This window comes from Mastacembelus armatus, chromosome 17, assembly GCF_900324485.2.
Source record: "Mastacembelus armatus chromosome 17, fMasArm1.2, whole genome shotgun sequence".
Taxonomy (NCBI): domain Eukaryota; kingdom Metazoa; phylum Chordata; class Actinopteri; order Synbranchiformes; family Mastacembelidae; genus Mastacembelus; species Mastacembelus armatus.
Window position 1 is genome coordinate 6,490,129 of NC_046649.1, and position 25,129 is coordinate 6,515,257.

At 40.0% G+C, this 25,129-nt stretch overlaps 1 protein-coding gene across 7 annotated transcripts in view; it reads right to left on the reverse strand.

Annotated features, from left to right (window-relative positions):
• Positions 1–25,129, reverse strand: part of rnf220a (ring finger protein 220a) — a 155,281-nt gene that overhangs the window by 18,490 nt on the left and 111,662 nt on the right. For 5 of the 7 annotated variants that reach the window (XM_026314549.1, XM_026314547.1, XM_026314548.1 and 2 more), the window contains 6 exons: positions 21,065–21,194; positions 13,841–13,889; positions 10,470–10,565; positions 8,256–8,298; positions 5,747–5,871; positions 4,188–4,314 (listed from right to left, as the gene is read on the reverse strand). In XM_026314549.1, the coding sequence (XP_026170334.1) occupies positions 4,188–4,314; positions 5,747–5,871; positions 8,256–8,298; positions 10,470–10,565; positions 13,841–13,889; positions 21,065–21,194 (570 nt within the window). The remainder of the gene's footprint in view (positions 1–4,187; positions 4,315–5,746; positions 5,872–8,255; positions 8,299–10,469; positions 10,566–13,840; positions 13,890–21,064; positions 21,195–25,129) is intronic. The other 2 variants (XM_026314550.1, XM_026314546.1) reach the window with 1 other exon arrangement.

Genomic DNA, 25,129 nt, shown 5'->3' on the forward strand with positions numbered 1-25,129 from the left:
CTGTCTGTGTATCTGTCTCTCCCTCTGCCTTTCTATCAGTCTCTCTGTGGCTTCACTCACAGATCAACTATTCTTTTCCAAACTGTTACAGATTGTTTACAAGCTTGGTGATGCTTCTGTAAAATAACCTAAACCAGAAGTAAAAGTTGAGAAAAACAAAGAATCATAGTACTAGTGCAAAAATACAGGACATTGTACTGTAAGCAAAATATATATTATATTTCACTTTTACACTATTTACACTTTCAAGACAATACGAGAAGATAATAGGATTACAAGAGTGGGGGTCAGTGTGGACAGTGTATAAACATGTAGCTGTAGTTAACAAATGTGCTCCTTTCCTATTGTTTCCTTGCTTGTAATGTATGCATTGAATGTAGTTTAACACTGGAATTTTAGATACAAGAAAAAAAAAAAGGAGATGCCGCTTACCTTTCCCTTTCCATAATTACAGATAGCAGTCATACCACGCTTCATAAAAAACTAAATGAGTACACAAATCTGCAAGTCATGTTGCACTGATCATCTTCTGAGGTCTCTTTTTCGTGAGGCTTTTCCTGGCTCGCATCAACACAGGCTCTTTGAGAATAACAAACTCAAAATGTTTGTCTCAAAAGTCAATGAAATGCTAAAACTTCTTCAAAAAATTGTGATGATATCCTGCCCTATTAAAATGCATTCAGTTATGGTACAATTTTTGGTTGTCCCAAATGGTGTAGATGTTTTTAAATGTATCCTGCAAAGTTATGAAATAAAATCGAGTTACTTTTCAACTGATAAAACAGACTAACCACTAGACAGATAAAAAAAAAAAAAAAAAAAAAAAAGCTCTCTGCGCTGAGTGGGGTTCTTTCAACCTGACTAAGCTGGTACGAGACACAGGGAAGTCTCCACTCACACAGAGTTGAATCATGAGCTGATCTTGTTCGATTTTTTCTCCTTCCCTCCCTCCCTCCTTCTCCTCTCCATTAAAAGAGGCCTATTCCCTCTGCCTTTCTTCCTTGCAGTCTCAAAGGGAGGGAAGGATGGTGGCAGTTCACAGAGGGATAGGCCCTCTCTTCATCTTGCCAGCTGAGGAGACCCCCCACAACATCTCTATATCCGTCTAGCTGACCACTCTCTCAAGAGCCTGCTGGATTCAGCAGCGTGTGTTAGAACCACTGAGGAGCTTTCTAGACAAAATCCACCTTCTAAGCCTTTTGCCGTGCATGTGTGTGAGTCTGTGTGTTTCAAGTCACTCTCCCCAGGCCACCTCAGTTATCTGTGTCACATCACAAGATACCCTATTAGAGAGCTGCAGAAGGGTCCTGTGTCTGCTCATTTAATGACGTGAAAGAGAGGTGGTTGGATGGATGGATGCATGGAGCACCAGACAGATGGATGGACAGGTAGCAAAGCCAACTCCCTCCCCCACAAGCTGCTCTTTGGCTCTCTGGTTCGCAGAGGGTTGGGAGAGAGAGAGGGAGACAGGTGAGGCTCTGCATGTATGTATTTAACAACAGATCAGACAGGGAGAAGAGGCGGCAAGCAGGAAGAGGGACGGATGAGAGCAGAGGCTGAACCAAGAGAGTCTGAAAAAGCCTCTTTAAGAGATGATGACACCTCTTTACCTCCATCTGTGCCCTTCTTGATGGGTTACCTAAATCTTTCTTCCTCCCTCTGTTTTACATGAGACATGTTTTGTGGAGCAGTGGAAGAAACATTTATTTTTAATTAAGGTACCATATTTGCTTATTTATAAGTGACGCTTTTCTAGTGCTCTGGCTCGTCCTGCAACTTATATGTGTTAATTTACACTCATTCTGTCAAGCAGTCATTAGCATTCGATGGCACAACTGAAGATAACACTGTTCTGCTGAAAAAGTAAAAAAGCTTAAGTTCATGCTGAACTACAACTCCTAGTGTAACATAAGTGAAAATGCCTCACAAAAGTCAGTGCTATTCTGCAGACTTCAAATTGCAGGTAATAATGTCTGCAGCTGAAAAAGTTTAGAGTGAGTGTCAGGCATTCAGGTTACTAGACACGGATGAATAAATTCAGTTATGATTTTTATAGTTATGATCATCATAGGATAATTTATACTATAATTAGTACAATTACAAATGTCACTTATACACTGAAGTGACTTATAAAAGCAACTTATAGTCCGAAAAAAACGGTACATTTTGGGCTCAAAATAATTAGTGTTCTTCAGAGCTAACAAATGATTACTATTCAGACTGGCTGCTATTCAGACTGCACCATGCATAGCTTCGGCAGTTAATTAATTGACTGATATTAATAACAATGCTCAACTTGTGGTATATCAGATTTTACCATGCAAAGAAGAAAGATTTTACTGAGGACATCTTAGGTGTCGCAGCACTTACAACACAGAGGACCAGAGGAGAAGACATATATGTGGCCATAAAGAAATGTTAACGCAAAAAGGGATCAGCCTGAAACATGCTGTGTCCATCACCACTGATGGAGGACGCTCCATGACAGGAAAAGAAAAGGGAGCAGTGACTCAGATAATCCAGACCTCTGCTCATACACCACTGTATTACAGACCAGTCTGTTGTGTGCTCCACTCTGTCAGCAGAGTATGCAGAATGCATACAGTGATGAAACTGATCAACTTTCTCAGGGCATCCTCATCACATCAGTATCGCCTTCTTCAAGAATTTGAAGTTGATATGAATGCAAATTACCTATTGCTTTACTGCAATGTTAGATGGCTGAGCAGAGGATGTGTGCTAGAGCACTTCTGGGCAATTAGAAATGTAAGAAAATGTTCTTTGCAGAATTAGAGCACCACAAGGCCAGATGGTTTTCTCAGTTTTTAGATGTGAGGAATATGGATATTATAGCCTTCCTTGTTGATGTCATTTCACATAGAAATGACCTCGACTTGAAATACAAGGCAAGAACAACTCTGTGTGTGACTGGGTTTATGCACACAGGAATTGTGGTGATGAAAAAGTTTGTTAAAAATCAGAAAAAAAGATAAAATTAATCATCACCTATTCTGATAATCAACTGTGTGTTATTTTTCAACCAAAGAAAGACAAATATTCGTTTCAACTTTTCAGATGAAGGAGGTTTTGTACACTGAATGCTTATGTGTTTTGGACTTGGGGGACAAATCACCATGGGCTCTATGAAATTCTGAAATTTGGTCCAACTAAACAAACTAAAGATATCACTTTGGGCTCTGGAAAGTCTGGAAACCTGTGAACAGCATTTTTCACCCTAATATTTTTGAGAGTGCATAGAGATACAAATAATAAAAAACAATTTAAGAGTGGTCCCTGAGTTTCATACATAATTAAATAATTTTCTGTAATTGATCTCTGAGCTGAAACAGGGGATAGCTGTCCCTGATCAGAATATTATTTGATGGACACTGATTTTGCGCAAGGAAAAGTAAACTTCTGTCTTATAGATAAGTATTGAACCACATTAACTGAATTTCCATTTAATACTTAAATACATAAGATAAAAAATAAATTAAGAAAAAGGGCCAAAAAGAGATGATAACATGAAGTTAAGTGAGAGCACTGTAAGTGTTGTATTACAGAGCATCCACTGTGCTCCCCAGTGACCTGCGCTGCCATCCAGTTCTATAATTGCATTTCTGGGCAGACACACACGTGCACGCACACACGGACAAAGGGGTGACCAGTGTGTCAATTGCCGAGCTAAATGTGTTTTCCTTCCCCTTGCTGAGAGGGCTGCGTAAAGCCGAGCCAAGCGGAGCTGGCCTGACCCTGGGCCAAACCGCACTGCCACCAGACCACTGGCACCTTTACAGCTCCCCAGTCACACTCAACACAGGACTCAGTGGACTAACACTACTCAAACTGGACAGGAACAGGGAAATGATGGAGAAGCAAAAAGGGAGACAGACATAGAGAAAGGAAACCAGGAACAGACAAGAAGCTGGGCTGACCCCGTCTGCGCACTGCAAACTGCTGTGATTGGACATGACCATAGATCCAGTCAGTCATCTAACAAGCAGAAGACTGGACCCCTACATCATCACACAGTGCACACACCAGCACTATCAACAATGCTGCTTCAGTAAAGGAAAGACAGATGAGACACTCTACCTCTGAACAGGAACTTAGCACTTGAAACAGCACTAGCATACTATATGAGATGAGGTGTGTGTGTGTGTGTGTGTGTGTGTGTGTGTGTATACCTCTGAAGCCTCCCTCCAACAAAGCTGTAGCTCTGATCCTCTTCTGCCCTGCCCACTCATACTCCTCAAAGCCCCGTACGTTCTCGTCCATGTCTGCAGAGTCTTCGTCACCTAATGCTCCCTCACGCTGATGAGCGCAAACACACACAGGGACACATGTTAATAACAGGGTATATTTTTGAAAAAATATAGAGAGACAACTGCTATCTTTGTTGTTTTTTACATCACCAGACTTATGAATAAAGTATAACTATGCTTACGCTTTCTCTTGTACGAAGTGTTGAGTTAGCCACAGGAAACTATTTTAAAGTTATTCATGGTTTTTCAACCACTATGAGGAATGAATGGAAGAAAAACAAAAGAAGGAGCTAAACCTAAAACTAAATTCTAAATGACAATAACCCCTCCCTTCCAAATACATTACAGCTGAGTTAGATATAATGGACTGTCACATTTTGGGCCTGTTTGTGATCCTGAACTACACAGTGGGGTTAAAGCTGTTATCTTACACAGTAAATGCGTAATGAAAACACAGCTTATGCAGCATGGTATATTACCAGAACACCAAAAGCCTGCTAATGGAAAATAGCTAATAGTGTCCCTGTAGCTAGTCAGTGTGGAGAGATACAGGAGGAGTGGTGATTAGTGGTGATGACATGTTGTAACTGCTCTACCCCTAAGAAATAAGGTATCTGCTCAGCATCTACAGGAAAATAAAAGCTGCACCCAAGAGGAGTGGTCACCAACCACAACAGGACAGGCCATCACTGGTCGGCAATTTAAAAAAAATATACTTTTCTGTTTGGGCAACATCTACTGCAAGCAAAGGCAGACTGGCCCCAAACTACAGAAACTACAGATTGTTATACTCATATAGGAGCTGCATGCCAGTGAATATGATGCCGCTATGTCATATGGGAACAACTGCAGATACAAGCTTCTTATTTAACAAAAAAAATAATTGGTGTGTGTATATATATATATATATATATATATATACCAACACTAAAACAGTAAGTGCTACTTAATCAGTGAATGGAAATGCAGTAACTTCAGACAGATGTATGTTAAAAAAGAATTTTTAAAAAAATGACATAACACTAAAGTCATTTTAGGATTGTTACTCATGATTGTTACTTAATTTCAAGTACTGTTTTAGATTATTTAGTGTGCTGTGAACTTAACCATCATTGATTGCATTATGAATGAAAAAGAAACCGATAGTGTGCCAAATTAATGTTTCCAGCAAAAGCAATCCTGAAATGCCAAAAGCTTTCATGTTTGCATTGGGCTCATTAAAATGAGTTTAGCTTGTTTTGTTTATGGTTCATTCAGACAGTTATTCCCATATGATGTGAAAGCAGCACCACCATTTCAAAGAAGCAAAGACGATATCTAGGAAACTATAGTTACTATTGGTTGTTTTCACTAGGGGACAGAAGTAATTGGACAGCATCTACAGGAAGTAAAGAGGTGACTGCTCAGCATCTACAAGAAGAGAAGGGTTGATAGGCTGTCCGACTGGTAGTAGGCGGGGTTTGCGGCCCGGATTGTACTACCTGGATCAGGCATTGTTCCACATGTCTACTCATCTCCTCCTCGCTCCCAGCCAATGGGGCACTGCACAGTGGACATACCTGGCCCCCTTCCTCAGGCTTCCTCCGCTTCATCTTTCCTATACGGGCTAAAAGTGGTTGGGGGCGGAGACAGACAGACACAGTTTAATGTCAGTTTGGTTTTAAACATTTGTAATAATTATTTAAGATTTCATGAGAACATAATATCACTGGTTTCAAGGCAAGAGAAATGTCAAAAAGACCTGAGGGATATTTATGTCAGATGAATGCTTCCTGACTGAGTATAATGTGGCTCCCCAGTAGGTCTGCCCTTTATTCTCAAATCTTTCCAAGCCTAGAAGCAAATGAGTGCTGGCTGAGCTGCTAAACTTGGCTTCTCATGAAATGTGTTGAGAAGAAATGACAAGAGTCAAGCTTGACTATCTAAATCCCCTTCCCACTCTCTCCATCCATCCCACTCCACTTCTTATTTCCTCCTCCTGTGTCAGAGCTTTCCCTCCACACACACACACACACACACACACACACACATTTAATTAGAAATTTAACAGAGCAGAACAGCCGTCATTGCGCCCTAAGTCTCTGTCGTTTTTTTTAACGGCAAATGGTGCACAGGGACATTAATTTTTAGCTGGCTGGGAAAACAGAGGAGGCCAGGAGCGACAGCACCAGGAGACGGAGGGAGAGGAGGACGACATACAGCAATACACCATAACTGCAGGGGCAGAAGATGGAGGGAGTGAGGCTGGGAAGTTTAAATCAAGAAAAAGCCTACTCCTCCTCCTTCTTGCCAATTCTCCTCGGACACTAATGGAAAGGAGCATTGTTTGTTTGAAAAGTGGGAAGGCTACTAATTAGGTCCAGCAGGGATCTCTGTGCCCCCCCCCCCCAGCCTTTATACTACACATATAAAGGTTCCTAGTTCACATAAGGGCAGAACGAAAGTAATGGGGGGCAAAGTTTAAACAATGTATTTGTTGGCTCTTGTCATGTCTCAAACCAAGAAATAGCTATCAGTTTGCTGAATTACGACTGGAAACACAAAATTTCTAGAGGCTCCAAACAAGATTGATAGATTGGAAAATTTACTTTGGAGACAATGTGACATTTGGCAAAAGAAAAAAATGACATCAGATGATTTCCAGTGGCCAAGAGGAAATGTCTGACACAATAACTTTGTTCTACTCAGGTGTCCCAGAGAGCCATGGCAGTGCGATAGTGACCAAGTATACACCATATCAAGTCCCTGAAACTGAAGCAACTAAATGGTTGGTTGTTTTATTACTTAGACTTCTGCTTCTCCTACTGTGACATGTCAAAATGTGCTCAGTGGAAGAAGAAAGGCTATTAGCTGCATTTTTTATGAAGCATTCAATGATGCCTATTGAGGTTTGGGAGAAGTAGAGTGACCAAATATTTCATTGATCCAATGTAGATAAAAGCTGCTCAAGTAGTTAGCAAATCAGGAAGCTCACACAGAAGCTCAGAGATCTCTAGGTGAAAGTTTCTCCCATTTGTCTGTGCCACATTTCCCAAAAGTGTCTTCGCTCCCACTTTATGCCTCCCCTCCTGTGTACTAAAGCCATATATGATTTTCTAAAAAAAAAAAAAAAATCATTATCTGGTGATATGTGATAACCACCTTAACAACACTGTTCTGAGAGCTCATTTCCAGAAGCCTCTGCATTGTAGTTCAGCTGGCATCCCATTTTAAGCCTATTTTTTTCTATTAATTTGTGTGACACTGACCATTTAAAGTTAAAATTTAAGATACTGTATACTTATATATATTCATGTGTCTCTCCAATCCATTTTATTTTAATTGTACTTGCATTGTACAAAAAGAGCAAGGACATATATAATTTCCAGCCTGATTAGGAAATTCAGTCTACACTTGGAAACAGGTTGAAGGAGGACTTGTGCCTGCATCAGCACAATTTTATGAACTTTTAGTATCTTTACACTTCAACTAAAATAGATATATAGTACAGGCAGCATACACTGCAAAATATCTGTTATTAAATAACGTGCAGATGTTTAGTGAACACTGGCCTTCTTCAGACAAATGAAACCCACAGACGTCAGGTCAACATCGCCTGAAAACAGCAAATGCTAGAGAAATATGCTCCATCAAACTAAAACATCAGGTCATTTTTCTACTGTGCCCTGAAACAGGTGATATTACTATGGTCAGTCATTTGTGATGATAATTACAATGACACTTTCTTTTTATTCATGTTTGTATTAACTTTATGTTGTGCTCCTGGGAATTTACTACATAAAGAAAAAAAAACTAAATAAAATAAACATTTAAAGAATTTTATTACATTGTCCAATTTATTTATTTAATTCATTAATAATTCATTATCAGTAAAATATTCTGACACTCAAAAAACTCTGTAGGTATATTTTCCAGAAACAGCAGTCACACTATGTGTATTAACAGGTGGGTATTAGGTATATTAGGAGGTGAGACGATGTGTGTACGTACCATTCAGTCTTGTTTGCCTGTTTGCTCGAACTCGTAAAAATGTCTGCAAGCAGAGGAGAAAAAAAGAGGGGGGAGATATACATTAGACACTAAGGAAACAATATTCAACAAGTTAATCTGCAAATATAACTTTCCACAGTGAGATTGCTTTGGATGCTGAAAGCTTGTCTGCTCGGACTGGGACAGTGTAAACAAAAAAAACCTACTTCTCTCTTGTTTTCCACCCCCTCCATCACTTCCAGCTCCCTGCCACAGCTCCTCCTACAGCCGCTGGAACTCACTGCTGCAGACTGTCCGCATATGTTTCTAGATACTGTACATCGCTGCGAACTGAAGCTTGCGTCTATAATTTAATACGGATGGGGAAGGATTGAAAGTGGCGCCCGTATGAGCAAAAACTACTTATGTCCGACGCCATGTTGCCTTGTTTTGATCATGTGATGCGGTAGAGGCGGAAATGGGTAAACGTCACTTGCTGTTGTGGATGTCGGCCGCTAGGGGGAAGCAGCGGGTCTCCTTTTCATTATACATGCAGACTACAGCCTATTTTACCATACTACTACACTAACTATTGTTTTTAACTACTGTAACTACCTCTGTTAATATATATTAACACAAAAACGAATATTTACAATTCATTATTAAATACTTAATGAGAATTTCATTAAGGTTACAACAAATAACATCAAAATGTGGCAAATGTAAAAGTACCTCACAATTGTACTTAAGTATAGTACATAAGAAAATGTACTCTGTTACAAGCTGCCACTGGCAAATGTGTCACAAGATTACATCATATATTTATCTAATTTAATTTAGAAGATTTGGGATGACTATGTCAGGATGTCTGGGAAACATGATCTGTATCATTAAAAATAATGGTCTTAACATTAAATTTATAGCATCATAAAATAAATTGAGTCAGATTCATCTGTCTTCTTCTATCTTCAGCAGAATGTACACCTCAAGTCTACTGGGATTCAGCCCCAGGGGCCTGTACGGCTTCACCTGTGTGCTGACTAAAGGATCCGCGGTCGCAGCTACGGCCTGGACAGGTGCGTCTTTGACATGGCAGCAGTGAGTGGGCAGCACTTCATTCCTCTCACTGTCAGTTCATTGTCCACCAGTGAAACCATCAAGTATCCAGGCTTCTTCCTTTGGTTCTAGTCCTCCTCTCACCCTTTCCTCTCTCCTCTCCCTACCAGCCCTTGAGGTATTGGCCCACTTGCTGTGCATCACCTCAACTGCTGTATGCACTGTATATGTAGGCCACGTTACACTCACTGAATGTGTGCAGTAGGTCAGGTTTTAAGAGGAATGGACAAGGAGCAGATGAAAAGAATACTGACAGGCAGAGAGCGGGTGGCAAAGTCTGCAATTATGCTTCATTTCAGGGTGGTAAAAAGAGTCACCGACTGACTTAATCATTTGTATAAGATAAGGTGATTTCAGCAGTTTCACTTAATGAGAAAATCTACTTTAATGCTATAAGGTCTTTATGAGCTGTGTCATCCTGAACGTATGGATGTAATGTCTGCATGGACTTAATAGTTCTTATTTTATGGTGTGAGGGGGTAAACTCACTTAACCCACAGATACATCATGGCCGGAAGAACTACCCGAACAAACTTTGATGAATATAAGAGATAAAAGCAGTCAGTGTGGCTTTAAAGACATCTGAGATTTAAAGAGATTGGCCTCTTGGTCAACTTAAAAGCTGAGAGGGTATAAAAAACACAATATAGAGTCATCCTCTGTTTTACTGTTTTACATCTGTCATAATTTGATTCAACACATTGTGGAAGTCTTACAATTTGCTATATTGTTAATACGGCCAAAACAGCAGGACTGAGAATGTGTTTTGTGTTTCTATTTCAATTTATTTTGACATTCAACTCAATCTAAGTAGAACATTAGAATCTTAGGAAGCCAAGACTAATGTTTTGCCGGAATTTGTGGTTTCTCAAAAGCAAAATATTGATTATGTCAATAATTAGTACTGTAGTTTAGTTCTCATGGCCTTACCTGTCCTATATGTTACCTTAAAGACTACAAAGATACTTTATAGTGGGCTATATTGTGGGATGGAATATCAGTTTTCCTCCATCCCTTATCATCAGTGAGTAGGGGTTATCATATATTATATGGAAATGCATAAATGGCAGCTTAGACTGACTGAAGCTCTTTGTATGTGTGTGCCCGCGTGTGTGTGACCTGGTATCTGTCGGAGTGGTGGGCGTCTTCAGAGGACAGAGGCGAGACCACTGGAGACTCTCCCTCACGCTTGATGTGCACCGACAACAGCATCGACTAGAAAGAGAGGGAGAGAGAACTAAAATGTCTTCTATATGCAGACGATCTCATTATATTTTCACCTCTAGAACAGTAATAGCACCTGTGCCTGCCCTTGCATTTCTACATAGGAATAATCAATAAACATGGACAGGGCAAGAGCAATACTGTTTCAAGAATACGTTTAGATTTAAGGAAAACAGATACAATCTCACTCTTCACTTCATGCTATCCCATAGCTTGGCTTCACAATAAAATAATTTTAACATAGCAATAATTCATGCTCACTCGTGCTCAGTGTACTCATTAAAAAAGCTACATTTTTCAGAAAAAACTGAAATAATGAAAGCAGGTGAGATTTCATCTTAAGTGTAAGCACTGAACAAAGATGGTGGAAATATATATGATCAGTTGCAAAAATTAGAAGATCAGAAGTTTTAGTTGTTGATGTTCAAAGGTGAAGAAGATCTGAGACCTGAATGAAGGGGTTTGATTTGTAAGCACTGAAAGGAAATGTGACAGTAAAAGAAGAATGTTAGTTGACGCGTAAGCAGTTACATTTTGATTTGAGGAGTGAGAGATGAAAGCAGCTGAAATGTCATTTCAAGAGTAAAACATGAAAATGTTTGAAATGTCAGTTAAATGTTCTCTTACACAGAAAAGAAAAAAAAAAACTTTGGGAAATCTTTACACTTGGAGAACATCAGTGTTATTGTCACAGATGCTGAGAGTGACATGTCATTGATGACTGTAAAATACTTGACTTTGTCTATAAAATCCCTTCCACTGATTAGAGTTAATGTTTATGGGGCGTTAAGAGGAGTTAGGGAAGAACAGGAGATTGAAAAAAAGAGATAAGGAAAAAAGAAAAAAGCGGAGGAAGGGTAAACGTCAAAAAAGAGAAGTGTAACCGACATTACAGGACACTGTCTGTCCATAAATCTTTCTCACAACACACAACACCCGCTCCTTTTCTCTTGTAGACACACACATATAAAACGATATCCTCTTCTAACCCACTCTGTGACAAAGACAATCCAGGGAATTCCTCAAGTGAACAAGAAGCAAGAAGATAAAGACATGGAAGAGAGAAAAAAGAGAACTAAAACGCAATATCACTTTTTTTTTTACAAGGCTTAGTCCTGACAGAGCTGTAGCAGTGTGTGTGTGTGTCTGTGTGTTTATGTTTTCATGTGCCACTGCTTTTTTTTATAAGGCGGCTATGAAATATTTGTATTTACAGTCGTCTCCTATTAATCAAGTGGAAAGGGGCAGAGCAGAGGCTTAAGTGCTCGACAGCAGTAATCTAATAATAATATGTGAGAAATGACCAACCTCCAGTGCTGCCACAGTAAATTGGACATTATGCATGGTGCTTTTATGCTTGTGTGTGTGTGTGTGTGTGTGTGTGTGTGTATGTGTATCGTTTTTCCCTCTTATACCCAGGTTTAAAAAGGTCAGGAATCATTTACCTGGGGGCATTTTGGGAATATGCTTTAGTTTTATCATTGGGATATGACATTTAACAGAATTCTATGTAGAGATTATAAATGAAGACCTTCCACCGAAAATTTGGTCTTTTAAACCAACCAATTAAATTCAGGTGGATCACATTTAAACATTTTTAAATTGATATTTTCTACAAAATGAGGCAGAGAGAAAAAAATAAAACTTTTCATGTAGTGTACAGTATTGTCCAGTGTTGATGTGGATGTGTGTGCATGTATCTCCCAGAGTGTGTGGTCCTAGAGATTATCACTTTTTTTCCTTTAGCCCAGTCACCTTAGCTTCACATGTGTGCTGAACACACCCTGTAAGCAGGTGTGTTGGGGTTAATCTCCATTCTAACAGCAGGTGGGTGGTGCATGCTGGGTAGGGGATGACAACAACAGGCACATGTGCTTCTGGCTGGCCCTCTTCATTCTCCATGGCCTGCTGCTGAATACTAAACAACAGTGGTGGGATGCACAGTCACGGCCAGAGAGGAAGGCCAGCGTTCACCCTTCAACCCTACTCTGCCTGCCTTTCTCAAGTACAAGCCCACCCACAGTGCTGAGTACCACTTTAAGCCCAGGTCAGCACCTAAAGGTGTGCCGAAATGAAAATGGATATATGGTGAATTAATCTGGGGCTATTATGCTGTATTCATGTGCACATCAGATGTACTTTTTCTGCAGTGGGTCATGTGACTTCCACATTGTCTTTAGTTAGAAATTAAAACAGATATGGAAATGATGAAAAGCCTGATTGCTTTACTGACGTTGACATAGACCTTACTAATAACGACGTAAAGAGTAGAGTTATTTTGGATACTATTCAAGTACAAGTCCCTACATTAAAACTTTGTCCTAGTATATCTCATTATTTAAAATCCTAATTCACTCATTCGTGTTAAGATCTAACATGATTAGTCTCAACATTTTTTTAAAAAACAGCTTCAAAATGTGACATTAAAAAGTTGCAAGTATGCAAAATAATTCTTTGAAACAGGGTTATACTTATCAGGTTTATACTTATCATGCATCCCACCATCTCTTAAGTTTCTTGCTTTTTTTCCCTATATTTTGTCTGATCCAGCCACAGCCTCCACAGCTTACCCAAAGCCCTCTGAAATGAGAGTTTTCTATTAAACCGTCTATCTAGAGAAAATGTTAAGGATGTGGAGAGGTCTTCTTCTGTGTTTCTTGTAAAAAGACTTCAGTCTGGCAGCTAGCGGTGTGTTTAGATGAGTTAGTGAGGGCAGACCCAATGATGGAATGTTACTTAAGGGAATCATGAATACATCTTCCCACAGTTAACCATTATCTGTCTTTTTTCTTGTACTTGGCCCCCAAACCTCTGCTTTTCTGACTGTGTGCATCTCATTGTGTCTCTGACTGGAACAATCACAGTACAGTGCCTCTTGGCCCTGTTGGGCGATGGGAGACTGGTACTTCTGTGTGTGTGTGTGTGTGTGTGTGTGTGTGTGTGTGTGTGTGTGTGTGTGTGTGTGTGTGTTTGTAAGATACAAGCCAGAGGCCCACATTACAGCTGATTTTATCTTATTGTGGCAAAGAGGAACAGAGGCACTAGAGTAACAGCTTGGATCAGGATGGGAAAGAATTACACTAGTCCACAAATGTTGGGAAATATCTCAACCTCTGATAAAATGTGCATGCATTTCTACTTGATGAGCAGGTTTATTTCTGTTTGGCAACGTCTGGCATTTTTGCATATAAAGTACAAAAAATGGATGTTTATTCAAGATATTCACAGAGAAAAAGACATTCTAATGAAATGTAGGTTTGTCTCACCTTGGGGGTTCCTGGAGTGGCTGCCCCATCCTTAGGTGAAGGGTTCTTACTGCAGAGAATGAAAACAAAACATAATTTAGTTTATTTTTAATATAGTGACATTATATCATGATAAAGTGTTGCATGATCTGTTACATGACCTCTTTACATGATGAAACTTTTAGGACTTTTGTCTGTGGAGATATTTAGGAAGTTTACACACGTCTCTTTAAAACAATATGTCACAGTCACTTGAAACCTGTTCACATTTTTTCACTTTAATCCACCAATCTTCCATCTTTTACCCTTTATCTGTCCATCTATTATGTACCTCTTCATTTGATGGAAACACTGATCAGATTAGCTGTAATTATTTTTTATTAAGGCAGTTATTCTCCAGCTTTTCCTGCTTGCACATGCATGTACATAAAGACACAGTGATGTGCAGTGGCAGAAGCAGGAAATAATAGATTTTTCTGTGATTTGATTTGCTGGTGTAGTTGGCCTGGGGTGGGGAGGCACTTTGACACTTTGAAATATGTGGAGGACAATCAGCTGCCTTGTAAACATTATAGAGGAGAAAGGAGGAAAGAGAGAAACAGAAAGAAAGACATCTTCCAGCAACATAGATGCATGACATTTTAGCAGATGAATGATGGAAATGAATTTTGGAATTGAATGATGGAAAGTTAAACTTTCGATCTGTTAACCAATCAGACACATACTGTTCACATTACTTCAATTCAGATCTCTTTTTCTGACACTTTAACTGTCTGATTTTCTTTTGTCTGTTTTTTGTCCTCTTTTCTCATTGCTGCCTTTCTCTTGCTCTCTCTGTTTTTCTCCACCATCACTTTCTTCCCTTGTGCCTTTCCCTCTCACTGACTTTCAACCCAAAACAGATAAATTTCTCGGATCCTTTCGAAGCGTACAACAAGCTCGACATTGACAAAGCGAGACAGGGTTGTCATGTTTGCTTTGAGACCCTGTTAGCACTCTGGACCCTCTTGGACACACACACACACGCGCACACACACACACGCACACACACACACACACACACACACACACACACACAGAAGCAGTGACATACAGACAGAAACTGAATTGAGCATGACCTCTAATCTGACAGCATGCCTTGGTACACAAGGGCTTTCCTTTTTCAATGGATGGATGGGTGGATAATAAGAATAAGAAGCCTTAGTTATATGTCACTTAACTGAGAAAAAAATGTATAAAGTGGAATGCAACAAGGCATCGGAGCAAGACAAGGAAATATATGAGCAGTAAAATATAATGCACAGCTGCATAGAGATAGGTAGGAATATATGATGACAGAGAACAGGTCTATTCCAGCTTCTGATTGGCTGAGCACACCTGATCCAGATGAGCAGAGAATAGGACAGGGAAAGTTGAAAAACAACCAAAGGACAGTGGGAGAATGTTTAGATTTTCCACATAATTTATAACCAATGTTCATTGCACCGATAGGACTGCCTCTTTTTTCCTCTGAAATAAATGAGTTGAATGAGTAGCTAGTTCAGGAGTGCGTATGTATGTGTCTGTACGGATGTATAAGTGCCTTTGTGCATTGTGTACATGTCTGTGAAATTACTGTGCCTGTGCTTTGTGCGTATCTGTCGTGCATATGCATCTGTATCTTGCTGCTGTGTGTGCGTGTGGGCTTGCCTTGTGTGTGAAACCCGAACAGTGGGCCTCACCTCCACCAACAAAGAGAACAAACATGGGTGACACAGTCAAGCTGCCGTGTAATGCAGGGGAATCTGCCAACCTTCCACCCCCCCCGCACACCTCTCTTACCCCTTTTCTATCTCTGTCCCTGTCATCTCTCTCTCCTTCTCCCCCTATCTCCCCTTTATTCATTACGTGAAACCACTGCAAAGGCATCAACAATAACAGCCACCTCTACCTGCTTGTTGACAGTGTCAAACAGCGACAAGAGAACGAGAGAGAGGAAGAGAGAGAGTGAGAGAGAACAGCAGTCGCATGCCTGCCATGATGGAAGAAAATTGCCATGATGATGGAGGGGTGTTTGTGTGTGTGTGCGGGAGGGGCGAAGAGGGAAAGAAAAAAGGTAGAAGATGAAATGTGAGGTGAAAGAGAGATGTGGTGAGGGAGGAAGAGCAGGCAACATGAAGAGAGAGATCGAGCGAGAGAAAGATGAAACGAGGCCAGAATATGGGAGAAAGAAAGAGAGAGGGAATGATGGGAGAATTGGTGGGCTGCTGTCTCTTCTCACAGCTTCACACGTCTGTTTGTCTGGTTCTATGAATTTTTGATGGTGAGGGTTATGGGGCTGGAAATTCCAGCTGCCTGCCATCTCAAAGCAAAGTGTGGAAATGAGCAGTGAAACTAACACATATAGACAAGAGGAAAAAAAGAAGATGAGAAATAAAAGCTGGGACACAAAGCAATTTAAAATGTATTCTGCTAATCAGGTATGTGTGTGAAGACATTTGAGGACATGTTGCTGCTTGAAACATGTCTTACTGCACACTGTTCCACTGTGCCATACACTATTCTTTTTTAAATAGTGAAAACTAAAGGACGGGCAAGAACTTATGAGACCATAAACAGCAAGCAGTCAAACAGTATAAGTGCATGGGATCAGGTGATGGGTCAAATATACCATTTTGCTCTGTGTCACCTGCAATACAAGAAGTACAAGATATGGACTTTATGTCTACTGAATAAAACCAGTCAGGACATAAGAAATCATATTTGATCCATTCATTTAAAAATATCCATGATGTTATCTAAAAAAAAACCTGGTTACAATTTAATCATTTTCTACATTTTGCTTCTATAATGAATCCAAGTGTTGATGAACTACATAAATAAATTGCAATTACACACAACATATGAAAGTAGCAGTACATAACAATCACTAAAACTGATTACGATCATTACCTTATTGACAGCAAGCATTATGTAGAAAGATTAATAGTAGTATGGGTCCTTAATAATAATAAATCATCAGGATACCTACTTGGAATATAATTACAGGTAGGTTTTCAAAAATAAAAGCATCTTCCCTGACTCATTCCATTTTATGCCCATGTTTATGGGGACACTCTAATGACACTTTAATTAATTTGAAGATATGCATGAAGCTTAATTATAGTTTGTGAGGTTTATAATATCTGGATGGAGCGCTCCTGTGGAGTGATGCAGTACTACATTTACACTTCACAAAATTTACTACACATAGTACATATACAACAATGACTAATCTACATTACCCACATTGCTTATCACTAAGGAAAGTTATCAGCACGTTTTTTGGTGTAACATGATGTCATTTTTAATGCGATTTCAGAGAATCATTTGAATAGGAAGATGGGCCTTTGTAATTTATAGGTAATTACATTCAGTAAAACTGCCCACCCTCCCTAAACCTAATTAAATCTGCATCAGTCCTACTGAAACACAGATGGACTGAGTTTGATTGACAGTCAAGGAAGCCCTCTGCCTCTCCCACCTCCACTCCCTATCAAGAGAGGACATAGAGAAAGAGAAAGACAGGTCTTTGTTCAGTGGGACATGGGTGGAATATATGAAAGGAGGAATGCAGGATGATGCTAAGACACTGGTTGCTTTTTGCCTTTTTGCCTTCATCTGTTTAAGAAGCGGGGGGTACAGGCAAATTAATTACAAAGGAATAGGATGATGGAGTAGTATGAAGAAGAGGTGGTTGAAGGGGTATGTAGATTGTTTTGCCCCAATGAACCACCTGGTGTGTACAGGGCATGATAGATTTCCATTTGATCAACTCTATGTGTGTGTGTGTGCATGTGAGAGTGTGATATCATGTCCATACATAAAAGACCTTAGACCCTAACCCTCAGCCTAACTTCGACCTAACTATAACCTCACCCTAACTTTAAACCAAGTTGTCTCTTTAAAAGTCAGTGATTTACAGGCTGTGACTTTGTCTGCACGAGGATGTGGAGTCCCCACATGTCACTGTGTAAACAGTGGCAGGTTGCAGTCCCCACAATGTAGCAAAAACATTGTACATACACACAAATGAGCACAGAATAGGAAAGATAGAAATAGAAAACAAATGGAAAAACACAAAAAAAAGACAGATATTTATAGAAAAGACAAGGCAGACATGGCACACACTCCTCACACACATATGCACACCTTCGTTTCCATACCCACGACTCTTTTATTCAGCAAGCGCTGGTCGTCATTAAAGGCAGATTTACTACAAATTGGACCAAATTCCCACTGTCACTTTCAATGATGGCTGCTACCATGCAGAGAGTCAGAGAGAGGGAGAGACAGTACGTGTGTGTGTGCGTGATATAGAATGTGGTTGGTTTTGTGATATAAGACATGTACACAAACACACAACATTTTCTGCCTTAGTTTTATCTCTAGCTCACATTCCCTCCAACATGGACAAGCATACAGAGTCAGACTGAGATATTTTGTGTGTTTTTGAGTATGAGAAGGAAAATGTTGCTTAAAGTATCTTTAAACTGTATCCATTAAATTCCATTTTTCTTCCTCTTTGCTTGTCTTCTTTTAGTTCTTGTGTGTATGGCTGGGATGGTTTAATAGTGAGTAGCTAAATCAGCCAGCCGTGACATTAGCCACCATCCCATCTCACCGGAGGATGACGCAATTTCCTTAAATAACTGTGTGTGTGTGTGTGTGTGCGTGTGTTTGTGTGTGTGTGTGTGTTTGAAGCTTCCCCAGGCTGTTGCAGTCTCTCAGACCCCCAGAGGGAAGGGCAGACTACTAACCTTTATTAATTATTGAAACACATACACAACACCTCACCATATCACACAATGATGTATGGCTACCCTTGCTGCTCTTCCTATTTTATTTTTTTCTGTTCTATTCCATTTGAGATTGACGGGTCATTGTTGACCTTGGAAATAATGACGGGACAAAATATTCTTATCTGAATTTTTATTTATTGTTTTTTCAGAGCTTTCTGTCACATCTCATGGCCTTCATCTGGAGTTAATTGATGGTGGATTATTTTGATGCCATATTTTTTCTAACTTCTCGTTCTTTTAGCTTGTCGTTATTCTTTTATCACCATATATCCCCCATCCATCCATCCATCCATCATCTATACCCACTTATTCCTAATCAGGGTCACAGGGATCTGCTGGAGCCTATCCCAGCTCTCTTTGGGTGAAAGGCAGGGGTACACCCTGGACAGGTCACCAGTCCATCACAGGGCCACATAGAGACAAACAACCTCACACACTCACACTCACTCCTATGGGCAATTTAGAGTCACCAATCAACCTGACATACATGTTTTTGGACTGTGGGAGGAAACCAGAGTACCTGGAGAAAACCCACACAAGCACAGGGAGAACATGCAGACTTCACACAGAAAGGCCCCTGATGGGTTTCAAACCAGGAACCTTCTTGTTGTGAGGCAACTGTGCTAACCACCAAAGCACTGTGCTGCCCCATATATACCCCATTTTCAATAATTCTGTCGACTTTTTTTTGAGGTAAGGAATCACTTTATAAATCCTTACAAATCCTTCTCTAATACTCATATAAACTTTCTCTCCTACTGTCTTGCTGCCTCTCTATACATCCTTTCCTCCTCACAAAGGCAGGAAGAGTTACACAAGTTGGCTCACTCACACTGATGTCAGTGGGTTTATACCAGGTCCCTGCTTTGGTCTAGAAGGGATAAAGCTCTTTTAAAAATTTGAAGTTAAATCTAAAAACAAGACAAAAATGGGTTATGAAAAAAAAATGACAGAATCAGGTTATGAGATGAGAGAGTGACGTTTTGGATCAAATGGAAAGCTGGTGAAGAGGAGAAGAAAGAGGATTAGACAGAAAAGGATTGGAGGAGGAATGCAGTCATACTAAAGGAGGCTGAGAGAAACCACAAGGATGGAGAGGTGCAAATCAAGAATGCAAAAGAGAAGATCAGGGTGAGGACAGTAAAGAAGAGGGGAGCAGAATGAGGAGTGGTATATGGACTCAACCATAGAGGAGGAGGGGTATAAGAGGTCTAAATGGGGGTTAATGAAGTGTGATTTCCACGTGGGGTGATGCTATCTGTTGCCCAGTTCCAACGGGTTAATGGGGACTATCGTAGAGCTGGGCTGCTTAGGTGGACACCGGGTCACAACGCATCCACACACAGAGCACACATGTATGTACATAAACACACGTGCACACAGTCAGATGTGCAGTCTAGGTGAAATATGGATCCTAATGGTTATGTCCTATCGTTAAAATGACTTGGAGTTGATTTATCCACCGTGAAGCCGCTCGTGCAACTGCCATGAAGAGAAAGAACGGGTAATAGTGAACTTCAGGTCACAGGTTTGAATCCTAATCCCCATAGAAAACTCTTAGCATTACACTGATAGCATGCCTCTGCCTTTTATACACACTTACTGCACACTTATACACACTTATTGCCTAGAAAAGATATGGTTCAGTAAGCCAGATATAAAAGCTAACCCTTTGTCATGTGCCTCAAAAATATGAATATTCGTGAATTCTAAAAAAAAATAATCTTTCAAGAGTCTTAAGGAAAAAAGCCAATTTTCCACCACAAAATTCATATTTACATGTTATATCTAGTCAGCCAGCAAGCTAATGACCAAAAGATTCAAAAGTTAGCTGGGTTTTGTTTAGAGTTACATTCCTCAGACTGAGATACCTGAGAAACAGCATTTAGCCACTGTGTTTGTATTTTTACAGGTTAAGTACAAAAGATATGATGATGAAGATGTTTGGTGCTTAGTTAGGCTAAACATGTCACTGAGCTAACTCTGTATTAAACACAATGTAATGTAATGTATACACAAATACTTACATTTGTATTGCTGTGTAGCACCATGGTTCCTAAAGGAACGTTGTTTAGCTTCATTATCCACTGTATTCACTGCACATGGTTAAAAAAAGCCCTTGAACCTTGAGATAAAATCTCCCCATCTAACTCTTAAAAATGAGCTGCACTAAAAGAATTCCTTTAAGACTCGGGGGAGGCTGAAAAGGTCACATTATCTGTTGAAACAGAGCTTTTTTTTTTATTTTTTTTTTTTTTATCTGTGTTTAAGACCATTGTTACACATATTCACAACTTTCAGCTATGCTCAAAGAAGAAAAAAGACAGTACAGAAACACACCTTTGGTGTCACCAGATTCAGTTCCACTTTGACCTTTGATTAGACTCTGTGAGAGAAACAGCATACACACATGTTTAAAGCCTACCTCAGACAAATGGTAGCTAGCCTCTCTATTTCTGTCTCCATGTGTTCCTGTAGCTCTCCGGGCCTGAGCAGCACCTGGCAGATGGGACAGACTGGAGCCTGGCTGTCATACAGGGACATCTTCTTTTTACCTGGAGACAAAATAAGAAACAAAGAAAGAAGCATTAGTATATATGTAAGATGAACACAGTCAAAAGTTAAAAATCAAGAAAATTAAGGTTAAGCATTCATCATTAAAGGCACATGTTGCATTCTGCGAGCACTATTATGTGCTCTTGCTAGGTGCTATAATTAATTTTACTTACATACAATCTTACTTTACACAAACAAAAAAAGTTATAGAGTGCTGTACAGTCTCCATTGTGTAACGTTCCTTTAAAGAAGTGTGATCCATGGATGAGATAATGCTGTATAGAGTCTGCCAACACTACCTCACTTCATTGTCCTTGATCAGCAGGGCAGAGGGTGGGGCCCACCTGTACGTGTGTGTCTGTGTTAGTGTTTCAGAGCATGAGCATATTTGTGTCGTTGTGTTTCTGGAAGCATGTTGGGACTGTGTATATTCTAAACTGTGTGTTTTGCAAAACAGCCTTTGTGGCTGTGTGTGTACAGTATTACACATCCTACTTCTTCAAGTGTACCTAAAAATAACATCTATTGAAAGTGTTTAATGTTGGAGGACACTTCCAAAATTTCCTGTATTTAACCAATCAAATGGGCTTTTTTTAGCCAGGAAACAATAGGCTCCACCTCAGCCAGGATATCCCGTTTAGATTGCTTGTCACCATGGCAACAAGAGGACCAGGTAGGGGGACTCCCTATGTGTCTTGTCTTTACTGTTTCTCTCTTTTACACACAAACTCAACCACATATACATACACATGCACACACAGCACCCTGGGGACGTGTATGCTTGCTCACATATTGGTCTGTCAGAACAGTTTCCTGCAAGAGGACTCATCAAGAGACAACTAGTGGGACACACACACACACACACACACGCCGTCTCCTCCCTCTCACTCTTTCGTTCTCAGAGCGTGTGTGTGCATCCCGCACCGCTACTTAACAGAGCCCACAGCACTGGACACGTTAAGTGACTTTGAAAAATAGGTAATCGATTACTCTCTATCTCTCTCTCCGGCTCTCTCTCTCTCTACCTATTTTTTTCTTCTTCCACACCTACCCCTCTCTTGCTCCAACTCTCAGGTCTCATCCATTTCTAATTTTCTGTCTGGTGCCATCCATTTATTTGTTTCATTTCTTATGCCTTCTCTTTCATCTATCTCCCATCTCCTCTTTCATTATTTCTTTGTTCATCTCTCTTTCTCTTCTTTTTCATGTTCTCTTCCACTTTTTTATGTTCCTCCATCACTCTCTCTCCTTCCAACCTCTTTGTTTAACCATGTTTCTCATCTCCTTTCTTACCCTCTGTTCTTCTCTACCTCATTGTACTCTGCTCCATGCTGCCTTCAGTCCAATTCCTTTTTTTCCACCTTGTTTCTCCATCTCCCCCCTCCTTTCTCCCCTTTATTGCTTTGACAAGATAATTTGAGTCATGCTGAAGCTGTCACCAATCGCCACAGCAAACAAAGAAAGATCCAATTCCTGTCTGCAGCTGATGGGGCCCTTTCAGCTCCATAGGCGAACACACACCTGGAGAATGTGAACAAACACATAGACATGCACACAAACAAATGTCTGTGTTTTAATTATTTTTTTAAGCTTTTGCTGCAGAAAATGTAATGTTTTTTAAAAGGAAATGCTTATTTTTCACTGTCTACTTTTTTGCAATTCAATGTGCAGTCATTTTCTTTTGAATTGTGGATTTTTTGTGTATAAATGTTATTTTTATTTGTATTAAAATTGATGTAAATGTATGGGTGTGACAGAAGAAGGGCAGCAACAGCAGGGAACAGGAGAGCGGAGGACTTTGTGTTCCAAAACCAACCTGTTAACCATAAACACTCTATGTGCTCTAACACATGCATATACTTGCTTTCATTTGAACGGAACAGGTGGAACATCAACAGGCAGCCAAATACAACTTTATTATCGCTGAAAACACAGGAACATGTATTATAAAATGTAGGACAAATCTGATATGAAAACAAAATCAAAGCAACAAGCATAGTTCATTTGAAAGAAATAGAAAAATATTTAATAAAGCGAATAAAGAAATATTTGTGGCTTAGATTCTTTAACTTTGAAATGCAGGTTGTGTCAGCAGCCTCTAGCTTATCTTTTCCTTCCTCAGCTTTTACTGTCCTAGTGAAATTCTTACCCCTCTTAATTTCTGTTTCTCCCTCTCTTTTTCCCTCCCTTTGTCAAACGCTCCCTTAGGGAAGTGGGCGATGGGGAGAGGTGAATGAACAGATAAATCCAGAGGAGGAGAAGAAGAAGAGGACAGGAGAAAAGGGGGGTGGGGAGGAGGAGTTGTTGATGTGATGTGATGTCGCACACCAGGCTTGTCAGCGCCTTAAAGATGATTAATGTTGGGGCACACACACATACTCACACACACACACACACACACTTGCCACATATCCTGCTTTGGCCCTCGTAGCTCAAACACACACACACACAGCCTGAGGCGCAACAAGGGTGCATTTAATCTTAGGGAGCAGAGGGAAGGCAGTGGAGTCACAGAAGGTGGGGGAAGAGGGTGGAGGTGAGGAGAGGGCTGGACAATAACAAGGAAATAGGCCTGACAGGACTTTTTAGTGTTGAGATTCCTCAGTGAAATACCGGCTGGCGGAGGGAACAAGGGATGGATGGAGGCATGGAAGAGAGAGGAGAGAGGAGGTGTATGTCTCCCTGACAGCCATGATGGAGTGTAGGCCTGATCTCCTCTAATGTGCCAAGATGGATTGTCTCATCTCTCTTTCTCTCACTTTCCTTCCCTTCTTTCTCCTACTCTCAATCCCCACATCTGTCTTTCCACCTAACCCCTTCTATTTCCCATTTTCTTGATTTCACCCTTTTTGTTTCTCTCCCCAGACTCGCTCTCTCTCATTTTTCACCAACTTCCCTCCTTTGCATCTCTGTCACTTGATCCACTTAATGGTGCTCACTGGTTGTTGTTCATGTCACGAGACAATATGTCACCCAGCTGGCAGGGAGCATATCCACTGACTTTTTTTGTATCTTCTGTCTGATTTATTTACTGGCTGCTAGAGCACTCTGACATGTACAGTACAATGGTCCAATGGTCCTGGCCAATCCAGAGTGTCACTAACTTTAGCTTCATGAATTCGTCAATGGAATTTATATCAGAGTCACACATTTGCCAGCAACAAGCCACCTATATCTCCCGTCTCTGACATGCTGAACACAATTTTTATGCCAACAATAATGAATGCAAGCCACCAAACAGCAGAAGTTACAGAGAAATTCAATCTGCAGATTAATCATTTCAACATGAAGTGTCCTTCTATTCATGTCCTAGAATATTTAATAAGTCACTAAATAAATAAGGTTCTATGGTGTTCATTTCTATGTAATAAACTTTGGCATTGTTTTTTTAAACCACTGTGCATGTGCATTGCTGCATGTGTATTAATTACCTAAAAAAGCACACATTACATCGAATACAAAACACAATATGCTAATGATATCCCTCCCTTTGCCAAAAAATGGTGCTTTAATGAGGCAAATGTCTACAAAGGATTATTATATAAAATATGGAAATATGTCATATTTATGTGTTAAATGGGAAACAAAAACATTGGTAACTTCAGGATCATCAAGCATTAAGCTACTAAAGCAATCTAAGTATCATTTTTGAGCTGTTAAATACAGATAAAATTAAGGATAAAGCTGCTGTATATGTAAACCCATACCCAAATAATTAATCATGTAGTTCAAAAATAAAACCACATATAATATATATTTAATATCACACTGATCCATATGCTCCTATAGTCCTATACATTTTAATAACACACACATGTGTTAGACACACATACACACAACTAGACAGGCAATTATAGACACCAGATGGTGAGGAGGACAGAGCTAGATCATATGGAAGAGTGGAGAGCAAAGAGGAAGGTTCTTCCTTTCTTTT